Raw genomic sequence first — 16,955 nt, forward strand, 5'->3', positions numbered from 1 at the left:
GCATTCACATAAATAGGTACAGGATCCCACAACTCCCTTTCACAGCATGGCTTGCAGGTTCAGATTGTGTCAAGCTGGCCATCCCAGCTCCCCAAACCTGGTCAGCATCCACATGCCGGAAGCCTCTGTGGTGAAGATGGGGTACCCTCGGGTCTGGATCACATTGGCAGTTGGAATGAGGAGGAGTGTGACTGTGACCTACACTCAGAGCCCACCCCGACCTCTCTTCCCCTGAACTTAGCCCTCGGATGTGGCCTGGCCCTTGCTGCCTCCCTCAGAAGGAGAGTGCTTGTTCAGCCGACCATCCTGAGCAGCACCTGTGGGTGATGTGGGAATGGCAATGACGTAGGGACTAGGTGGCAAACAGTTACCTACCAGAACCGTTGGAGTACGAGCCGTAAGGGCAGGGCTCGCATGTGCTGTTGCTAGTTTTGAAGAAGCCTGGGTTGCAGGGTGGGCAGCGGGTCTTCACGCCAGAGGCTGGCAGCTTCACCGCCCCCTCGAGATCCTCACCGCAGATTTTCGGCTGTGCCCATTTGTACATGAGCTGCGTCTGCAGACATGAATTAAGAACGGCTCAGCCTGTGTGGGATTTAGCACGTCTTTAGGAATATTGACCTTGAGGCTGGGGGGATTCTGAAAGCTCCACTGGGGTGAGGAACTTTGTTTTGGTCACTGATGTATCCCAAGCACTGAGCCCGGCACCTGTCACATGGTTGTGCTCTATATCTGCTGAGTGTTGACTAGTTGAAGAGGGATATAGCTAATGAGGACTTGTGTGACAGGGAATGGGGTGGCCAGTTGTCTCCAGAGAAAGCTCTGATTCTAATGTAGAATCCTATTATTACAGGGTCACGGGAAAAGCAGCTGGTGAAAATTTCAGAACAGAGAAAGGCATAGAGTGGAGGTGGCTTACATAACCCCTGGGGAAAAGGGGGAGTGACTGAGATGTCCCAATTTGTCTTCCTTTGCTTTTTCATTTATTCAGTCAGCATTTATAGAAAGCCTATCTATATACCAGGCCTGGTGACTCAGAGATGAATGAGGCATGGCTCTTGCCCTCCAGGAGCTCATCATCTAGCAAGGGTAAGAATCACACAATAACAATCCACATGGGCATGTAGGCACTGTGTTCTGGGACATCGAGGCAAGGAGGATGATGCTGATCAAAGTTCCAGTTATAAGATCAATAAGTTCTGGGGATGTAATGTACAGCATGGTGGTTACAGTTAATAAGACTGTAGTATGTACTTGAGAGTTGCTAAGAGAGTAAATCTCAAATGTTCTCACAACGAAAAAGAAATGGCAATTATGTGACATGATGGAGATGTTAGCTAACTGTAGTGGTCATTATTTTGTAATCTATAAATGTATCAAATCAATGCTGTATACCTTAGAGTCACACAGTCAATTAATTATAGCTCAATAAAGCTGGGGACAGGGAGGCATGGTGGAACGGTCAGCCATCAAGTCAGCGGACAAGAGAAACATTGTGTCTGTCATTTACTAGGGCCATCCCTGGTCTTTTGATGGAGGCATTGGATACAGAAGAGATGATCAGGAGGAGGCCCCTGGTGAGTTGGGCAAGGCTAGGCAGCTCCAAGCTTCCTGTGTGGCCCTTGGGTCAAGGCAGAGACAAAAGGCGCTCTTGTGATTGCGTTGAGGTGATGATGAAAATGATCCACGCAGCATACCGTACATATGAAAGGGTGAATGAATTAGGCATCTGTCCATTTTATTCAGGATACGAAATGACAAGGTCTTAGAAGGAGCCTGTGCTGCCTTCACTGAAGGTGAGCCCTGGGGCTTCTCTTCTCTCGCCCAGCTCAGCCTTCCTCCCAGTGAAGAGCAGCCAATGGCCAGAGCCCCAGCCTGTCTCCTTGCGTGTCATGGAAAGAACTGTCTGGGGAGCAGGAAAACTGCTGTGGGCCATCTCTTGGAGCAGTACGTTAGCAGCCTCAGTGGACTGGCCATTAATGTCCCTGAAAAACCACTGAGGCACAGGCAAAGGCTGCAAGGGCAATCACGGGGGTCGGCGCAAGGCATGGTCCTTGATTTTAAAATACAGCTTAGAAGACAGACAAACTGAAATCATGAAACTGAACAAAACCAGAATGGGCATGAGGCACGAGACTTCTGTAAGGTGTTCCTGGGGACTGCATATTCACATACACCCCACAGCCATTCATTCATTCTTCAGGGCTTCTTCCCTGAGCTTTGGCTGCGGGGGTGAATGGTGGGGGTGCTGGCTCTGGCCCAACCCAGCATCTGAACTCCGCAGAGGTCAGGTGAGGGCAGACACCCAGGCTCACACGCAGCAGAGCACACTGCAGATCTAGAAGACTTTGGCCTAAGCCAGGTGGGGAGTGGGGCAGAAGGAAGCAAAGATGGCCATGTTCGGCCGTACGATAGAGAAGAGGAGCAGGACTGTCCTCATTTAATTAGTGAGTCAACTGAGGATAAGAAAATGACAATTTTTACAGGGTCATATAGAACATCAGACACTATAGAACTGAGTCTGAGGTATAGCTGATAAGATAAATAGCCATTCTCACTTAGCTCCTGGGGAAGGAGATGATGCTCCAAACATGAGGGCCGGGAGGGGAGTGGGAGGATGAGACGACTATGATAAACAGTCACTGTTAAGGACCAGACTTTCTCCCATGCTTGATTAGCAAAAGGAGGATTCAGGCAGCTGTCCAGCCAGCAAATAGTTATGCATCCTAATAGCCAAGCGTGTGCTTAGTGCTGAATGCAGATTTCCCTACTCCTAATTCTATCTTCTTGAGTTAGAGATACAGACGGTTCATCCAGAGTGTCTAAGAGATCCCCCCGCTGGTGCCCTTGAGCCATTCCTGCTCACTGCCTGCTGTTTCTCCAACTTACCAGGAACATGGCTGCCTCCTCTACCCTTGCTGGGCCCTCTGTCTGGAAAGCGCAGTGACTCCTGCCTCATTTCATTCAGGTCCCTGCTCAAATGTCACTTCCTCAGAGAGGTCATCTTTACCCTCTCTAAAATAGCTTCTCCACCCTCCGTCATTCTCTGTCTTCTAATTCTGTTTTATTTTTACTCCATACCACTTATTTCCATCCCTATATTACATACCCTTTTTGTTGTTTATTTGTTGTTCTCTCCACTTGCTCCCCAACAAGAGCTAAGCTCCCTGAGAGTGGACGCTCCCTCGATTTTGTTCATTACTGTGTCCCTAGTGCCTAGCACAGTGACCGACGGTTGAAATGAACAAACGACCTCCTCTGAGAGGCCTTCCCTGGCCCCCAGTCCTGGTCGCTCCTCTTCCAGGGTCCCCCAGTGCCCTGCATATCTTGCCGCCTTGGTCAGGCCCACCTCTCTCCCGTCTGCATGCTCCCCCACAGGACCATGTTCCCTGAGGGCAGGGGCCTGTCTTAGAATCTGATTCTCCAGCTGGAGCACAATGCCTGGCACGGTAGTTAATACTCAAAAAAAAAAATTACTGCTGACTCAGTGACGATGAGGACTACAAAGGAAAGTCTTTCTGAGGCAGAAGGCCAGGGACAAGAGGGAAGCAGCAGACCTTTCAAATCAGTTCATTCTCTAGTAAGCAAAGAAGAGGTGCAAATCTGATCAGTTCCATGAGGAAATAAGTGTCGTGGGCAGGCAGTCATTGCCCAGAGGTGCGAAGCAAATGGAAGGAATCAAAAGAAAATGAAATGGCCTTTCGAAACACAGCCTCTATGAATAAGCGATTGAACAAATGCAGCAAAAACAGTTTCTGACCTGGAAACGAATGAGGTCATCTCATTTTGCTTCCCACTGGCAGCAGGGTCACTGCAGAAATCTGTGAGTTTTTTTTTCTGGTGCCCGCATCAGTGACTGCTGGAACTCCAAATGTGTAGAGCCCAGGAAATGGGCAAAGGGACCCCAAGATCATGCTACCCACCTCTCCGTTGGCATCGCAGGCTGTGTGTGTGTAGAAGTAGTCTTTGTCTGTGCAGGCTGGGCGCACTTTGCAGGAAGAGGATCCTTTTTCTAAATTGCAAAAGCAAGGACAAATACATGAAGTCATGTAAGAAAGCAGAGCTCTTGACTACTAGCTCATGACCTTATGGCCCCCAAGACCCTGGGGTACAGCACGACACGGAAGCAGAAACTCCTGCTTACCCGCCCTTCCCTTTGCCTCAGTGGCAGCATTTCCAGTCCCTGAAGCCCTGCTGGGATAGCCCTTTGTACCTCTCCCTGGTGCTGACGAGAAACCACCTGGCCCGCACTCTGGGCAGGGTGCAGACAAGTGGACTGGACCAGCAACAAGGGCAGGTAGCTAGAAAGAGCCTCTTGCAGGTTAACCACCACCAACCCAAGCTCCCTGACGCCTGCCATCTTCCAGGAGCCTCGGAATTCTGACTTTGTGCAGTTTCTACTCCTCAAGGGTCCAAGCGAAACAGGAACGCTGAGGACCACGCCTTCATAATCTTATTCCAGTTCTTTCTCTGAATTTCCTCTTAATATTTTCTTTCCACTTGCTCCACCCCCCAGGCACCTCAGCACTCTCTTGAACCCTTGACCTGCGCCCAGTGACAAATGTTATTAACTGTCATTTTCTTTATTTTGCTCTCTGTAAGTTCTCATGTCCGCACTGGTCCTGCTTTAACCCTTTGAACCCCTGGTGGAGAGCAAGAACTATTTCAATGAATCCCTTTTTCAGCAACGGATTTCACCTTTTTTGGATTATAAACCCTTTTGAGAATTAAAAAAAAAAAAAAGCGTTTCCTTTATTCAGAAAGATAAATATAATTCATGCAAATAAATTTGTAAAATTTCCAAGAACTTTACTTACCCCAGAATAAAAACCACTGTTTTATAGAGCGCCAGCACAACACTACTACTAGTATTACTAGTGCTGCTACTAACGCTACTGTCCCCACTGTTTCTAAGATGACTACCGTGCCACCTGCAGGTGAGCACTGGCTGATGGTGAGACTGCCCCTCTCTCTCTGTTACCCGACAGGCACAGTAGGGTAGAGTGGAATGAGATTTTAAGTTGGGCAGATCTGGGTCTGGATCCCACTTAACCATTTAGTAGCTGTGCCACTTTAGGCAAGTTTCTTAGCCTCTTGGAGCCTGAGTGCTCTCAGCTGCAGAGCAGGAATAGTGATATCTACCTTGCTGGAGCCAGCACATACCTGGTGTGTCGTAAGCAGGGGTTCACTAAATGCTGGTAACTATTATTTCCTGGATTTGTAAGAATTATTTTTATTTAATAACTGTCACAGTATTTTAAATAAGGAGGAAAAGTCTCTTTCCTTTCCAGTTAAGGGCTTATTTCTCAACTGATCCCTTCTTCTTCCCAAAGCACCAAATGAATTCCTAGATAATAAAATCTCCTAATTACTGCCGTGTTGGCTTGTGCTGGGGAGTTCCACACCTCTTCTGTCCCTGTCTCATTAGCTCAGGCAAGAGGGAACTGCTGGCTGAGAGACGGCTGGGGTCTTCTCAGCTCATTTACTTGGCTAATAAGCAGACGGCCTAATTCGGCACAGAAGAATCTGGGGACTTCTGCTTTTTTAAAATTTATTTATTGGGGTGACATTGGTTAATAAAATTATGTAGGTATCAAGTGTGCATTTCAATAATATGTCATGTGCATATTGCATTGTGTGTTCTGCTTTTGACCAGGGTGGCCAGGAGAAATTGGGGGAGGAGATGTTGAAAACATGCCAATTTCCAGGAGCTTGCAGATCAGATCTAGCAAATTGCAAGTTACCTGTTAGAAAGTGCGTTCCACACAAGGACCTTTCTCTGCCTGTCAAATATTTGCTCAACCTGACACCCTAGCTCCAGGTTCTATCACAAATGGTCCAGCTGTTTACACACTGACAACTGCTAAGGTAGTTTTAGTAAATGATTAACCCAAATGCTAAAACAGACTTCGCTGTTCTAGTTCAAGTTTCATGGCTGTATTCAAGTTGGGTATTAGTCAAGTTTGAGAGATCCGCCAAGATGTTTGGTGAGAAAGTGAAGAATGATTCCTGCAGGATTGGCCTTGGTCAAAGCTTTAAGCATGTAAAGTTAATGTTGGGGGCTCCCCCTCCTCTTCCCGCACCTTCCCCCTCCTTTTAGTGTCCCCCCTACCTCTGGGAGTTCAATGTTCTCATTCTGATCCATTTTATCAAAGGAAAACATTTCCTCTAAAGAGTGGGGTACCCAATGAACGCATGCCCTGCCCTGCCCCACTCTGCTCAGATACCACCTCAGACTCCGAGCAAATCCCTTAACCTCTCTGAGCTGTTCTTTATTCATTTGTAAATGGAGCAGTCACTCCTGTACTGCACTCTGAGTAATAAATGAGATAATATTTTGTAAGTCGTAAAGTACTATACCAGTGACATATTATTATTGTCATCTATGCCAAGAGTATTTTCATATTAGAAGAGGACTGCTGGGACAGGCCTTAATGTAGATGAATTAATATAATTGCTATGTGCCAGGCACTGTTCTGAATCCTTTACCTGTATTATTTAATCCAAGCAGTAACACTATGAGGTAGATATGATTGTTGTCCTTCCCATCTTATGGATCAGGAAACTGAGGCACAGACAAGGAACTTGCCCAAGGTGGCACAGCTGATAAGTGGTGGAGCTGTTAATATTAGGGAATGAACCCCTAATATTACGTGTAACACAACAGAATTAATCCTAATAATCAAATTTTAGGTGTCAGTGAGAAAGATGCTTTCATTCACGCCTTTGTCCTTAACATCTCCACTCCTAATGGCTCCGCCTCAGTCTAGGTTCATGGGTAGCTGTTGCGGAGCGTCCCACCTGGGGCCTCTGCCTCCAGCCAGCTGTTCCTTTCCTTGTCCATTTTTCAAATGGGAACCAGAGTGGTCTTTCAAAAGCTCAAGCCAGATCAAGTCCACCTTAAAATTCTTTAATGGCCTCCGCTGCTGAAAGGGTGAAATTTCAGTTTTCGAGCAGTGGCACAGAAGGACTGATCCAGAATCTGTTCCCTGCCATCTCATCTTTGGGCGTGACTTCTTCCTGAGTAAGCTCCAGCCATGCTAGCTGCTCAGAGTTCCCTGAGTGGCCTTGGCTCACGCTTCTTCTAGGATATTCTGCCCCCATCAAATTACCAACTCATCTTTCAAGACTCAGCCTGTCCCTCAAGACCACAGCTAGGGAAGCCTTTCCTCTCTCCTCAGAGAAGACTGAACTGACTGGTTCCCTTCTTTGCCTCCACTGCATGCCATGCTCAGCGCTCCTGTCCCAGAACCTCCTGCACCGTGAAGTTACCACCCTTAGGTATTTCTATAACCAGACTTCCACTTTTCAACATAAACTGGAAGGCAGGCGCCAGCTCTAACCCTAGCACCAAGCTCAAGCCCTGGCTCCTAGCAGGCACTGGGAACTTATGTGTAAGTGGATGGTTGAATGGTCACAGGGTCTCCTGTCACTCCCTCCATGCACATTCTATCACAGGCACTCATCGGACGGCATTTCCCCAGCCTGCCACTGACCCTGCATTCTGGAAGAGTCGAGTCAAAAAGAAATTGTGACCCTTTTTGTACCCCTCGCTGGTGAGGTGGTCAGCAAACTGACTGTGCTCGCTGTAACAAACATTCACTCCCCAGTCAAAGGGGTGGACTGAGAAATCAATGGCAGAAGCAGAGCAGACTCTAAGAATTCAGACTCCCAACCTAACACTTTCCTAACAGCTTTCTGGATAAAAATCAGTTTACATGAGCCGATCAGAATACTCTAGGCAGTTTTTTTTTTTTTTTTTAGAACCACCTTGCCATTCAAACCCTTGGAAAGGGAGCTAGAGACTTAGACTAACAAAGGCTGCCATTGATGAAGCAGGGAAGAGGAATAAGAAATTCAAGTGGAAAAACAGGAATTTAGACTTATAGAGAAGAACTTCCCTCAAGATCTAAACGTTCCTGTTTTTGCTGAAAACTGCACTCATTTGGCAAGATCTGTATAGATAAATAGGATTTTTGTCTTAGGAATAGCGTAAAAATAAGCAGTTCACAAGGTCGATGGCTAGTCTTGGCTGAGCGAACATACTGTAGCACCTGTGTGACAGGTGGGTATGCTCTGTAGGGATTCGGGGTTCTGCTTGAGAGAGAGCCGAGAGAGGGCTTGTATATGGGTCTGTGTGAGAAAGGAAAATGGAATAGTTGTGAGTGTTTGCAGGGGAAAAGAAGAGACTCTCTCTTTCTCTACTAGTTCGTTCAGAACCTGTCTTAGAGACCGGCCCCCTTGGCCAACCACTGGACTACCTGAGCAGAGGGCCCTCTGGGAGCAGTGCCCATCTTATACCAGAGCCCTGCTGCCCCTGAAGCCCCCTCAGTGACCAGGCCCTGTTTCTTAAGTTGGGATATTTGGGGAAGCTATCCAGAGACTGCAGAAATAGGCTGCTTCGACTGTCCTCTTATTTTCTCTTAAAACAGTGGTTTTTAAACTGTGTTCCAAGGAACCCTAGATTTCCTGAAAAGGCCTGCTTTGAATTCAGTGGCTGCTCAGGCTGATAAAAAAATATAAGTTCCATCTTTAGCTCTTGCTATTAAAATGTTTTGCTCATAAATAGAGCCTTATGACTTTTCTAAATTAACTTTGATAATAATTGTTTTAAATGAAAATATATAAATATAAACCTCCAATCTACTGTATCTATTATTTATAATTACAATCTTATACTTAATAAGGTTCATTTAAAAAATTTTAACTGCTTAAAAAAAAAAAAGATCGCAACCCCTTTCCCTAGCTCTCCTAAGCCTCTAACTGTGATTGCTTTTTCTTCTTGCCATGGCATCATGCACGTTTTACTGTCTAACATACTATATAAATGTTTACACGTGTGTTATTTATCATTGTTGTTTATGTCTGTCTTCTCCCCTCCCGAATGTAAATTCCATGAAGACACGGAGCTTTGTCTATTTTGTTCACTGCTGTATTCCAAGTACCTAGAATAGGGCCTGGCAGATAGTAGAGCTCAATAAATTGAATGATTTCAGTTCTATTTCCAGAGTGGTTGGTGGAGTGTGGATTGGCAGGGTCCAGAAGGCAAGGGTTTAAGAATTATCGGTCTTGGGCTTGACCAGATGGATGGCTCTACTTCCCGTTTCTCCCTGTGTCTGTTGGTAGCCCCCACCAAACTCTTAGCACCCTCAGAAACATCACCTGAGTACTTGTCAGGGTCACACTGATGGCAAGAAGTTTCTCCCTTATTTGAATAAGAGTTGGCTGGACAAAGTTTGCAAAAAGAGGAGCCCTGCTTGTCTGCGTACGTGCCGGGTTTGCAGGGGAAACATTCTGACGTGTAGGCCACCCCTAGGGAAGAAGAACAGCAAAGAAAAGCAAAAATTGATCCTGAGGACTGAACCCCCTGGGAACTGACCCCCTCCCTCCCCACAGAGTTACAAGGCCAGAAATCCAGCAGCAGACTCCAGCGCCAGCCCTGCTCTTCGTACCTGTTATGGCAATGTTTCTCACCAGCACAGGCTTGGAGACTTTGGACCACACTGAGAAGGCCGTGGTTCTCCAATAGAGGACATTATTGCCTCGATTTAGCTCAACCTAAAAACCACCAACAGGAAGAGTTAGTTCAGTCTCAGAAAACAGATAACCCTAGTCCACTGGATTCGCCTCTTGCTGGGACCTCCTCTCACACACAGTCTGTTGGGCAGTGCCTCTTCTGATCCTCCCCCTCGCCCTCCTCAGCTTTGCCCTTCCTCCCCTCTCCTAAGCCTCCTCTGCACCCTCCCCTGCCCTCTCCTGCTTCTCCTTCAATCGCATATACCACGAGCCTCTCTATGCTGAGACTGATGAAGGTGCTGACAGAAGGGGGACTGTTTCTATTTATTCTCTCATTTTTCTCTGGTTCTATTTATCCGTGCCCCATCCTCGGAAGACCTGGCATTTAAACCTGGAAAGCTGCTTGTCCTTGGCGTCAAGTCATAGGAACAAGTCAGCGCACACCCATATTCTGTGAACTAAAGAGGAGAGAAATTACAGCATCCTCATCATGTCAGACCCCTGCTCTCTAGGGAGAGAGGGTGGAAGCCCGAGCTTGGGGGAAGTACTCTTTAGAGGAAAGGCCTTTGATCCCTGTCTTGGGATTTCTAGGAAAGGCTGGTATCTCCGGGAAAGGCTCTAGGAAGGCTGGTATGATACTCACACTGTGGAATTCCCATCCTTTCTCTGTGGTCTTCATCCACCTGGAGTCATCTGCATTGGGCTGGCACTGGTCATTCTGAACCTGAGGCAGGAGGAGTTGGGAGCACAGTCTCAGCCTTTTGAGGGAGTGGGTTCCTTACCCTACACTGCAGCAGCCTTTCAGGGACCCCTTCTCAAGAAAGAAGAGTTGCCAATTTCCCTTAGGAGTGGAGCTCAGAACACATGAGCCTTGAAGCAGGGCGGGAGCTAGCCACACACACAGAATGTCAGGGTATTGACACCGAAGAAGTAACTTGTAACTCAGAAAGGGTTACATGCTGCTTTCATGTCTGAGTGGGGTAAAACCCCTAGGATTTCCCAGATCTACTCTTCCCCCTCGGAGTCCCTCGCCTCTGGAAGCTTCAGCTCATTTTGCCCACAGTTCTCTCCAGAAGGAAAACCACTATGGAAATCTCCCAAGCGGGACTATGCTTGTCATTCATGCAAATGAATCTGGGCATCTTTACCTCCCAGCCCTCCCCCTTGGCCAACGGCTTACAAAAAACTCAAAGATGATGCTGGAGTCTGGGTAGTAGTATTCGAAGTTGACAGTGCCTGACTGCTTCAGGTTGACGGCGTACATCAGCGTGGCCGTGCACTCATCTGTGTTGGAGGAGATGTAGTCGCCCAGGGGAACCCACTTGGACCTGTGAGTTGGAATGTGAGCCAAGTTCAGTATCAGGGCCATGGCCCATCAGGCTTCGTGTGATGCGCAGGGCTCATGTCCTGCTAGGTCTCTAGGGGAATTCCAGATTTGTGCTTCACGAGCAGAAGCTTAGACCTGAAAATACTCAGTGGAGAATGACCTCCAGTTTAAGGAGCCTGGAGGTACAGCCAACAAGAGGTGTGCCCCCACATTATACAGAATCACCCAGAAGATAGATGGCAGGTGAAGTCGGGGGGTGCGGATAACATTTACTATCTCCCAGGTACTCAACTGCTTTATGATTTTTTTTTCATCAATAAGAAGTATTTAATGGATGATGAAACTGAGGCTTGGTGAGTATCTTACCCAATAATGCAGCCAGCAAGTGGCAAGGATTCAAACCCAGGTCAGCCTAACTCCAAAGCTGTCACAAAAAGTCAGTAGATACAGCTGCTACTCATATAAGTCCATCAGTCTGCTTCACCTGTTTTTCTGGAAATGTCCACTTTTAGATGCTACAGGTAACTAGGTTTTATGGGATGGGGAAGGCATGTTGATTTTATTTTCTAAATATCTCTCAACTGAGGCCCCCCTGGCCAAGGGCTGGCTCTCCCTCCTCCTCCCCACCACTACCCTCAGCTCTGAACTCGGCCTCCTAACTCCCCTTCCCGCATCTAGTCCTGCCTCCTCCAAACCCTTCACACTATGGCTGGAGAGACCATCCAGACAAATAGCCGACCATGCCACTTCCCTGCTTAAAGCCCCTGCGACTGCCTGTTGCCCTTGGAATAAGTACAGATTCCTCACCCACTCTCTATGCTGCAGCCTTAGAGAATTTCTTTTAATTTCTCTGTTCTCTCACCCCTGGGTCTTGCCACATGATATTCCGTCTTCCTGGGATAAACTTCCTCTTCCTCCCTTTGTTTAATCCTTACTTGTGTCTTAGAATAAATGCCATCTGATCTGAGAAGTCCTTGACTCTGCCGTGCGTGCTCTTAACCCTCACTGTTTCCCGTCTCCAACCTCCTTCCTATTACCTATTACACAGTCCTGTCCCCACCTCCAGGTAGCCGCTTTCCTGAATTCGGTGCGTAATATCCTCATGTACTTCTCTGTCCCTTACTAATTATGTATGTCTCACTAAACAACACATAGTGCTTTGCATGTTTTTAAATTTTAGGTAAATGGTATCATAATTATGTGTTCTGAAATTGCTTTTTTTTCTTTTTTGCTCAAAATAACGATTGTGGGATTCACCCATAATTCACACATGTAGCTCTTCTATTCATTTTTACTACTATATAATATTGCTTTGTATGGCTCTACCATATTTATTATGCATTACTTGTTGGTGGACATTCCAGTTGTTTCCAATTTTTTGCTGTTGAACACACTCTATTCGGAACATTCTCCTCCTGTCCCCTGATGCACATGTCTGAATGCAATGCCTAGGAGTAGAACTGCCCTGTTGGAGGCTGTGTAAACCTCCAACTTTACCAGCTACTGCCACATTGTTTTCTAAAGTGGCTGCTTCAGTTTATACCCATAAACTGTGTAAGAGGGTTCCTGTTGCTCCGCCTCCTCCCACAACTTGGAATGGTCAGACTTTAAAATTGTCGCCAACACGATGTGAAAGGAGAGAGTGTCTCATTGGGCTGAAAATCTTCTCTCCTTGATTATTAATGAAGTTGTGCATCTTTTCTTAGTTTGTTTGCAATTTGGTTCCCTCTTCTGAGCAAACATTAATAATTCTTTAATTGTCTGTCCTCCTGGCCGTTTCGTAGATGCTGTGAGGGCAGAGACCAGACTTTTCTTGCTTACTGTTGTATTGCCAGCACCAAGCCCTAGACCTGGTTGGTCCATTGGAGGGACTCGGAGGATTAAACAGATAAAGGTGGGAAATGGGTGATCAAAGACAATTCTACTATTTCACTGTTTTGCTGGAAACCAGCCCAGATCTCTAATTATTAATAATGATCAATTAAGGGGACCTCATATTAGTTCACTGGTTTCCCCCAGTGTTTATCAGAATAATATAGTACTTATAACTCTTCCATAGTTAGTGTTATTCTTTAATGGAAGCAAAACCAAAATATCTAAACTGAGCTCATCCAAGACACCCCAGCTACCTAACGCTATTGATGTCTCCTGTTGAAAGAGACAGTACGTATTGCTGATGTGCTCCCTGGCATCAGCTATAAATAACTCCTGCAGCTGGATGAATAATTAAAAGGATGCCGTAAGTAGGTTACATTTGCAAAATGCAGTACAATTCTGTTTGTCAGAGTTGTTTCTGGTGAAGATCATTTCACATTCAATAACAACATGTCTTGATTGATTTCTAGTGCCAGACATCGCTCCAGATTCTTTACATGTATCATCTCCCTACGGCAACCTATAGAAAGGATGCTCTTTTTTTTTATGATGAGGAAACTGAGGCATGAAAGTGATTAGGAAACTTTCCCACGGTCATTTAACTGTGATCGACTTATACCTGCTTTGTTTTACTGTGGCCCTAGGGAAAGAAAGGCAAGCTTTCTAAGAGGAATTCTCACATGGCGGCCACCCAGATACCCCACCTGGCTCATGCTGTGTGGGGCACTGTTTCATAAGTTCAGGCTAGAAAGAAGAAACTGTATAGGAAAACTTAGAAGCTTCCAATGTTTGAAACCCTTTTTAATGTGTATATCTATGTCTCACTACTGTTTTACCTTCGCAGTAATTGGGCTTCTGTTCTTTACTCTCCACTAACACACAACGTCCTTTTTATATTACTCCCTCTTTACTCCTCTTCTCTCTTGATTATCCCAGTTTTGGATCTGAAGGCTCTTTTCGGCATCTTAAGTCCTGGGACATTTATCCAGGAACTGAAGATGGCTGACGCTGTGGAGGGTCGGGATCTTGCCATGGAAACTCTCTTGGGTTGGCCCGTTTTGTTCCCAATTATTTATTTCATGTGGACTTTTTACCAGATGTTAGATGCTGAAGACGCAGCAAAAGAACAAGACTTGATCCCCCTCCTCTTGGAGCTTGAATTCTATTTCTAGTTGAGGAGACACAAACTTAACTAATCACACAATCATGTAGCGATAACTGTGATAAGTGCCATAAGAATAAAAACAAGACGATACAGAGTAACCGGACTCTCTGGGGTCAGGGATGGTTTCTTTGAGGAAGTGACATTGAAGCAAAGACCTGAGAGTAAAAGAGCCAGCTAGGAAAAGAGTTGGAGAAGGGTGTGTTCAGAGGCCCCAGGACAGAAGGCGCATGGCAGCCAATGTGTCCGGAGTACGGTAAGCATGAGGGGAGGTACTTGAGAGAAGCTGGAGAAATGGGCAGTGGGCAGAGGCCAGTAGGGACCGGGCCCTTCAGGCCATGGCCAGGTACCGGATTTTATTCTGAGAGCAATAGGAATCCATAGAATCCAGGATTTTGAGCAGGAAAGTACTGTGGTTGGGTTTGTATTTTAAGAAGTTCAGTCTGGCTACTGAGTGGACTGTGGCCTGGAGCAGGCCGGAGTGGAAGCACAGACTAACTGGGAGGCGCTAGAGGAAGAACGGGCAGGAGGCGACGCTGGCTGGCTCGGGTTCGGTTAGAGGCAGTGGGCACGGATTCAGGGAGATTCCAGACACTTGGTATCTTGGTACCAGCTCAGTTATCCCCTTCCCGAGGGAAGTGGGAAAATCACAAAACCTCTCTATATGGCCATCTCCTCTCCATTTCTACAGAGGAGAAACATTCTCCCCCCCCACCCCCTTCACCGCCCAGGGGTGTCATGGATGCTTGAGATCCAGGCCCTTCAGGATCTGTGCTGTGGAAGTACAAGTTGTTATTAACCGGCCACATCCTGCCTTGCTGAGAGGTAATGATTTCCGGACCTTCAGTGCAGTCCCCTGAGAGGGAGAAACCCTTTCTTCTCTTGGATAGGAATTGATTGAGTGAGTCGGGCCTGCACCGTGACCAGGATAGTCACATTCTCCATTAGGACACAAATGGGGGCTGGTTGTCTTAACCTACACATCCCGCCCCGCCCCCTTTCCAGCTTTAATCCTCTCTAGCTTTATCTCTGATGCCAACGTTATCGTGCTGATGATTCTGACGCATAATCTTGAACTCTAAAATAACATTATAATTGGACTATTCAATGCCTGCTGCCTGGCTCTAACAATGGTACTTCTAGAATATTTAAATATAAGAAATAACTATCAGTTTCAGAAATCCAAGTGTAATACAACTACTATGTCCTTTTTATCCTTTTGGTTATTTAAGTGCCAAGGGAACTTTCATGTATGTACTTTTCTCCCACATTCTCTGTCAATATTTAGTGAAGAGCAGCAGACGATTGTCTTTTACATCTAAGCGTCCCCCCACTTTTCCTCCCTAGGACCCAACATTGCCTTGCACACACTAAATTATTTGAAGGCGGCCACTTGGGGCAGTGCAAAGCTTAGGACTGGGTAGGAATTCCATTCTCGGCAGTTGTAATCTGGGCAACGAAAGACAATTTATTTAACCTCGCTGAGCCTCCAGTTCTTCATCTGTGTAATAGGAACAGTTACACTTATTGCGCGGTGTTCTTGTGAGGATTATAGAAAATAATATAGGTAAAGCATGCAGAATAGTGGGAACTATAGAAGGCACATTATCTAATTCCCGTCCCTGGCATTATGTGTCCAAAGATTTGACATGGAGAGCTTACCAGTTCTCCAAGCACCCTGGGCTGAGCTTTCAGGTACTGAAAAGATCTTCTGAGTTGGAAAGTTATCTGGTCACTGGGTTCTCAAAGGGTTTGAAAGAAATCAGCCACCACTGACCAAAGTTCCGTCCTTCCTCTGTCTCCCACAAACCTATGAACTCAGGTTTGGCAGACAAGTTTTAGAAGTCAGCACCAAAGCCGGGGAGACAGCCTGTGCTTTGCACATTGTGTTGCAAACGAGTTGAGGATGTTTATTGGCCGATCCAGAATTCTGTGGTGGCAGTCCAACTGGATTTTAAGTGGACTGGGCCATTAAACCCTTGTCCATCTTCTTTACCTCTCTGTTTGCCCATGTTTTTCACCTATCACAAATGCCTGTCCATCATTTAGTAAGCTTAGGTCAGTGAATGGGCCGAGGAGGATGTCACATTCAACAGTCCTTTGGGGACCTGCTCCATCCTCCCTGCCCAGCTGGAGGAGCAGGAGAAGAGGCTCGAGTGCTCCCTGCGGCTCCTTCCCCAGTATGGAGAGGAGGGAGCTTAGGGGGTTGGAGAGGGTGGGGACTCACAAAGTGCAGTTCTCGGTGGACTCAGCGGTGCTTTCATCGATCTCCATGTTGGTTGAGAGGCTGGCAAAGCCATGAGGCAGCTCATCCCACTCGTCGAACCGAATACCCGTGCCAAGCGAGTAGCGGCCCTCGGCGCACGGCTTACACGACTGGTCCTTCATGTCCAGAAACTCCCCGGCTTTGCAAGAAAAGGCTGGAACACAGAGCAGGGACAAGGGTGGGGTGGTGAGGCCAGTGCCGCCCCAGGAGAAGTGGGTGGATTGTGGGCATCCTAAAGGGAGGAGCAGAGGATTGAGGTCTAGGCATTTAGCTCACTACGATTTAGAGCCATAGCTCATCTTGTTCCATTCTATTTACAGGGACGGACTGTCCAGATAGGCAGATTCACAGAGGCAGACAGTAGATTTGTGGTGCCAGCGACTCGACTCGGGGGTGGGGTCTTGGGGAGAGATTCCAAAGGGATTTGTTGTTCCTTTTGGGGCTGATGAAATGTTCTGAAGTTAGTGGTGACTAGTTATGCAACTCTGTGAATCTTCTAAGAACCAATGAATTTTACACTTTAAAAGGGTGAATTTTGTGAAATGTAAATTTCTCAAATGTAAATATCTCATTCAAGCTGTTGTTAACAACAACAACAAAAAAGATGTAGGGCCCTGGCAGCTCTGCCTTGCTGAGTGGCTTAGGCTTGTCCCTGTCCATCTCATTTCCTGAGCTCGCCAGGGAAAAGAATACCATGGCCTCTCATGCCGACCCCTCTGAATAGTGCCTGGCCCTTCAGCCCTGCATTTCCCCCTTGAGTCTCTGGCCTGTCCCCTCCTTCCTGGTTCCATTGCCGCCATGCTGGTTGGGAC

The 16,955-nt window shown here is 46.8% G+C and overlaps 2 protein-coding genes across 8 annotated transcripts in view; one reads left to right on the forward strand and one right to left on the reverse strand.

Moving 5' to 3' along the window:
* The window catches only part of CUNH1orf194 (chromosome unknown C1orf194 homolog), an 88,905-nt gene that overhangs the window by 18,897 nt on the left and 53,053 nt on the right, over nt 1-16,955 (forward strand). The gene's annotated exons all lie outside the window — the stretch shown is intronic.
* Nucleotides 1-16,955, reverse strand: part of ELAPOR1 (endosome-lysosome associated apoptosis and autophagy regulator 1) — a 59,166-nt gene that overhangs the window by 13,268 nt on the left and 28,943 nt on the right. For all 4 annotated transcript variants that reach the window (XM_016155595.2, XM_016155597.2, XM_016155596.2 and 1 more), the window contains exons 3-9: nt 16,105-16,297; nt 10,694-10,841; nt 10,157-10,237; nt 9,450-9,555; nt 9,160-9,309; nt 3,921-4,009; nt 376-553 (exon numbers count right to left, since the gene is read on the reverse strand). In XM_016155595.2, the coding sequence (XP_016011081.2) occupies nt 376-553; nt 3,921-4,009; nt 9,160-9,309; nt 9,450-9,555; nt 10,157-10,237; nt 10,694-10,841; nt 16,105-16,297 (945 nt within the window). The remainder of the gene's footprint in view (nt 1-375; nt 554-3,920; nt 4,010-9,159; nt 9,310-9,449; nt 9,556-10,156; nt 10,238-10,693; nt 10,842-16,104; nt 16,298-16,955) is intronic.

Source organism: Rousettus aegyptiacus, unplaced genomic scaffold (genome assembly GCF_014176215.1).
Source record: "Rousettus aegyptiacus isolate mRouAeg1 unplaced genomic scaffold, mRouAeg1.p scaffold_m13_p_17, whole genome shotgun sequence".
NCBI classification, from domain to species: domain Eukaryota; kingdom Metazoa; phylum Chordata; class Mammalia; order Chiroptera; family Pteropodidae; genus Rousettus; species Rousettus aegyptiacus.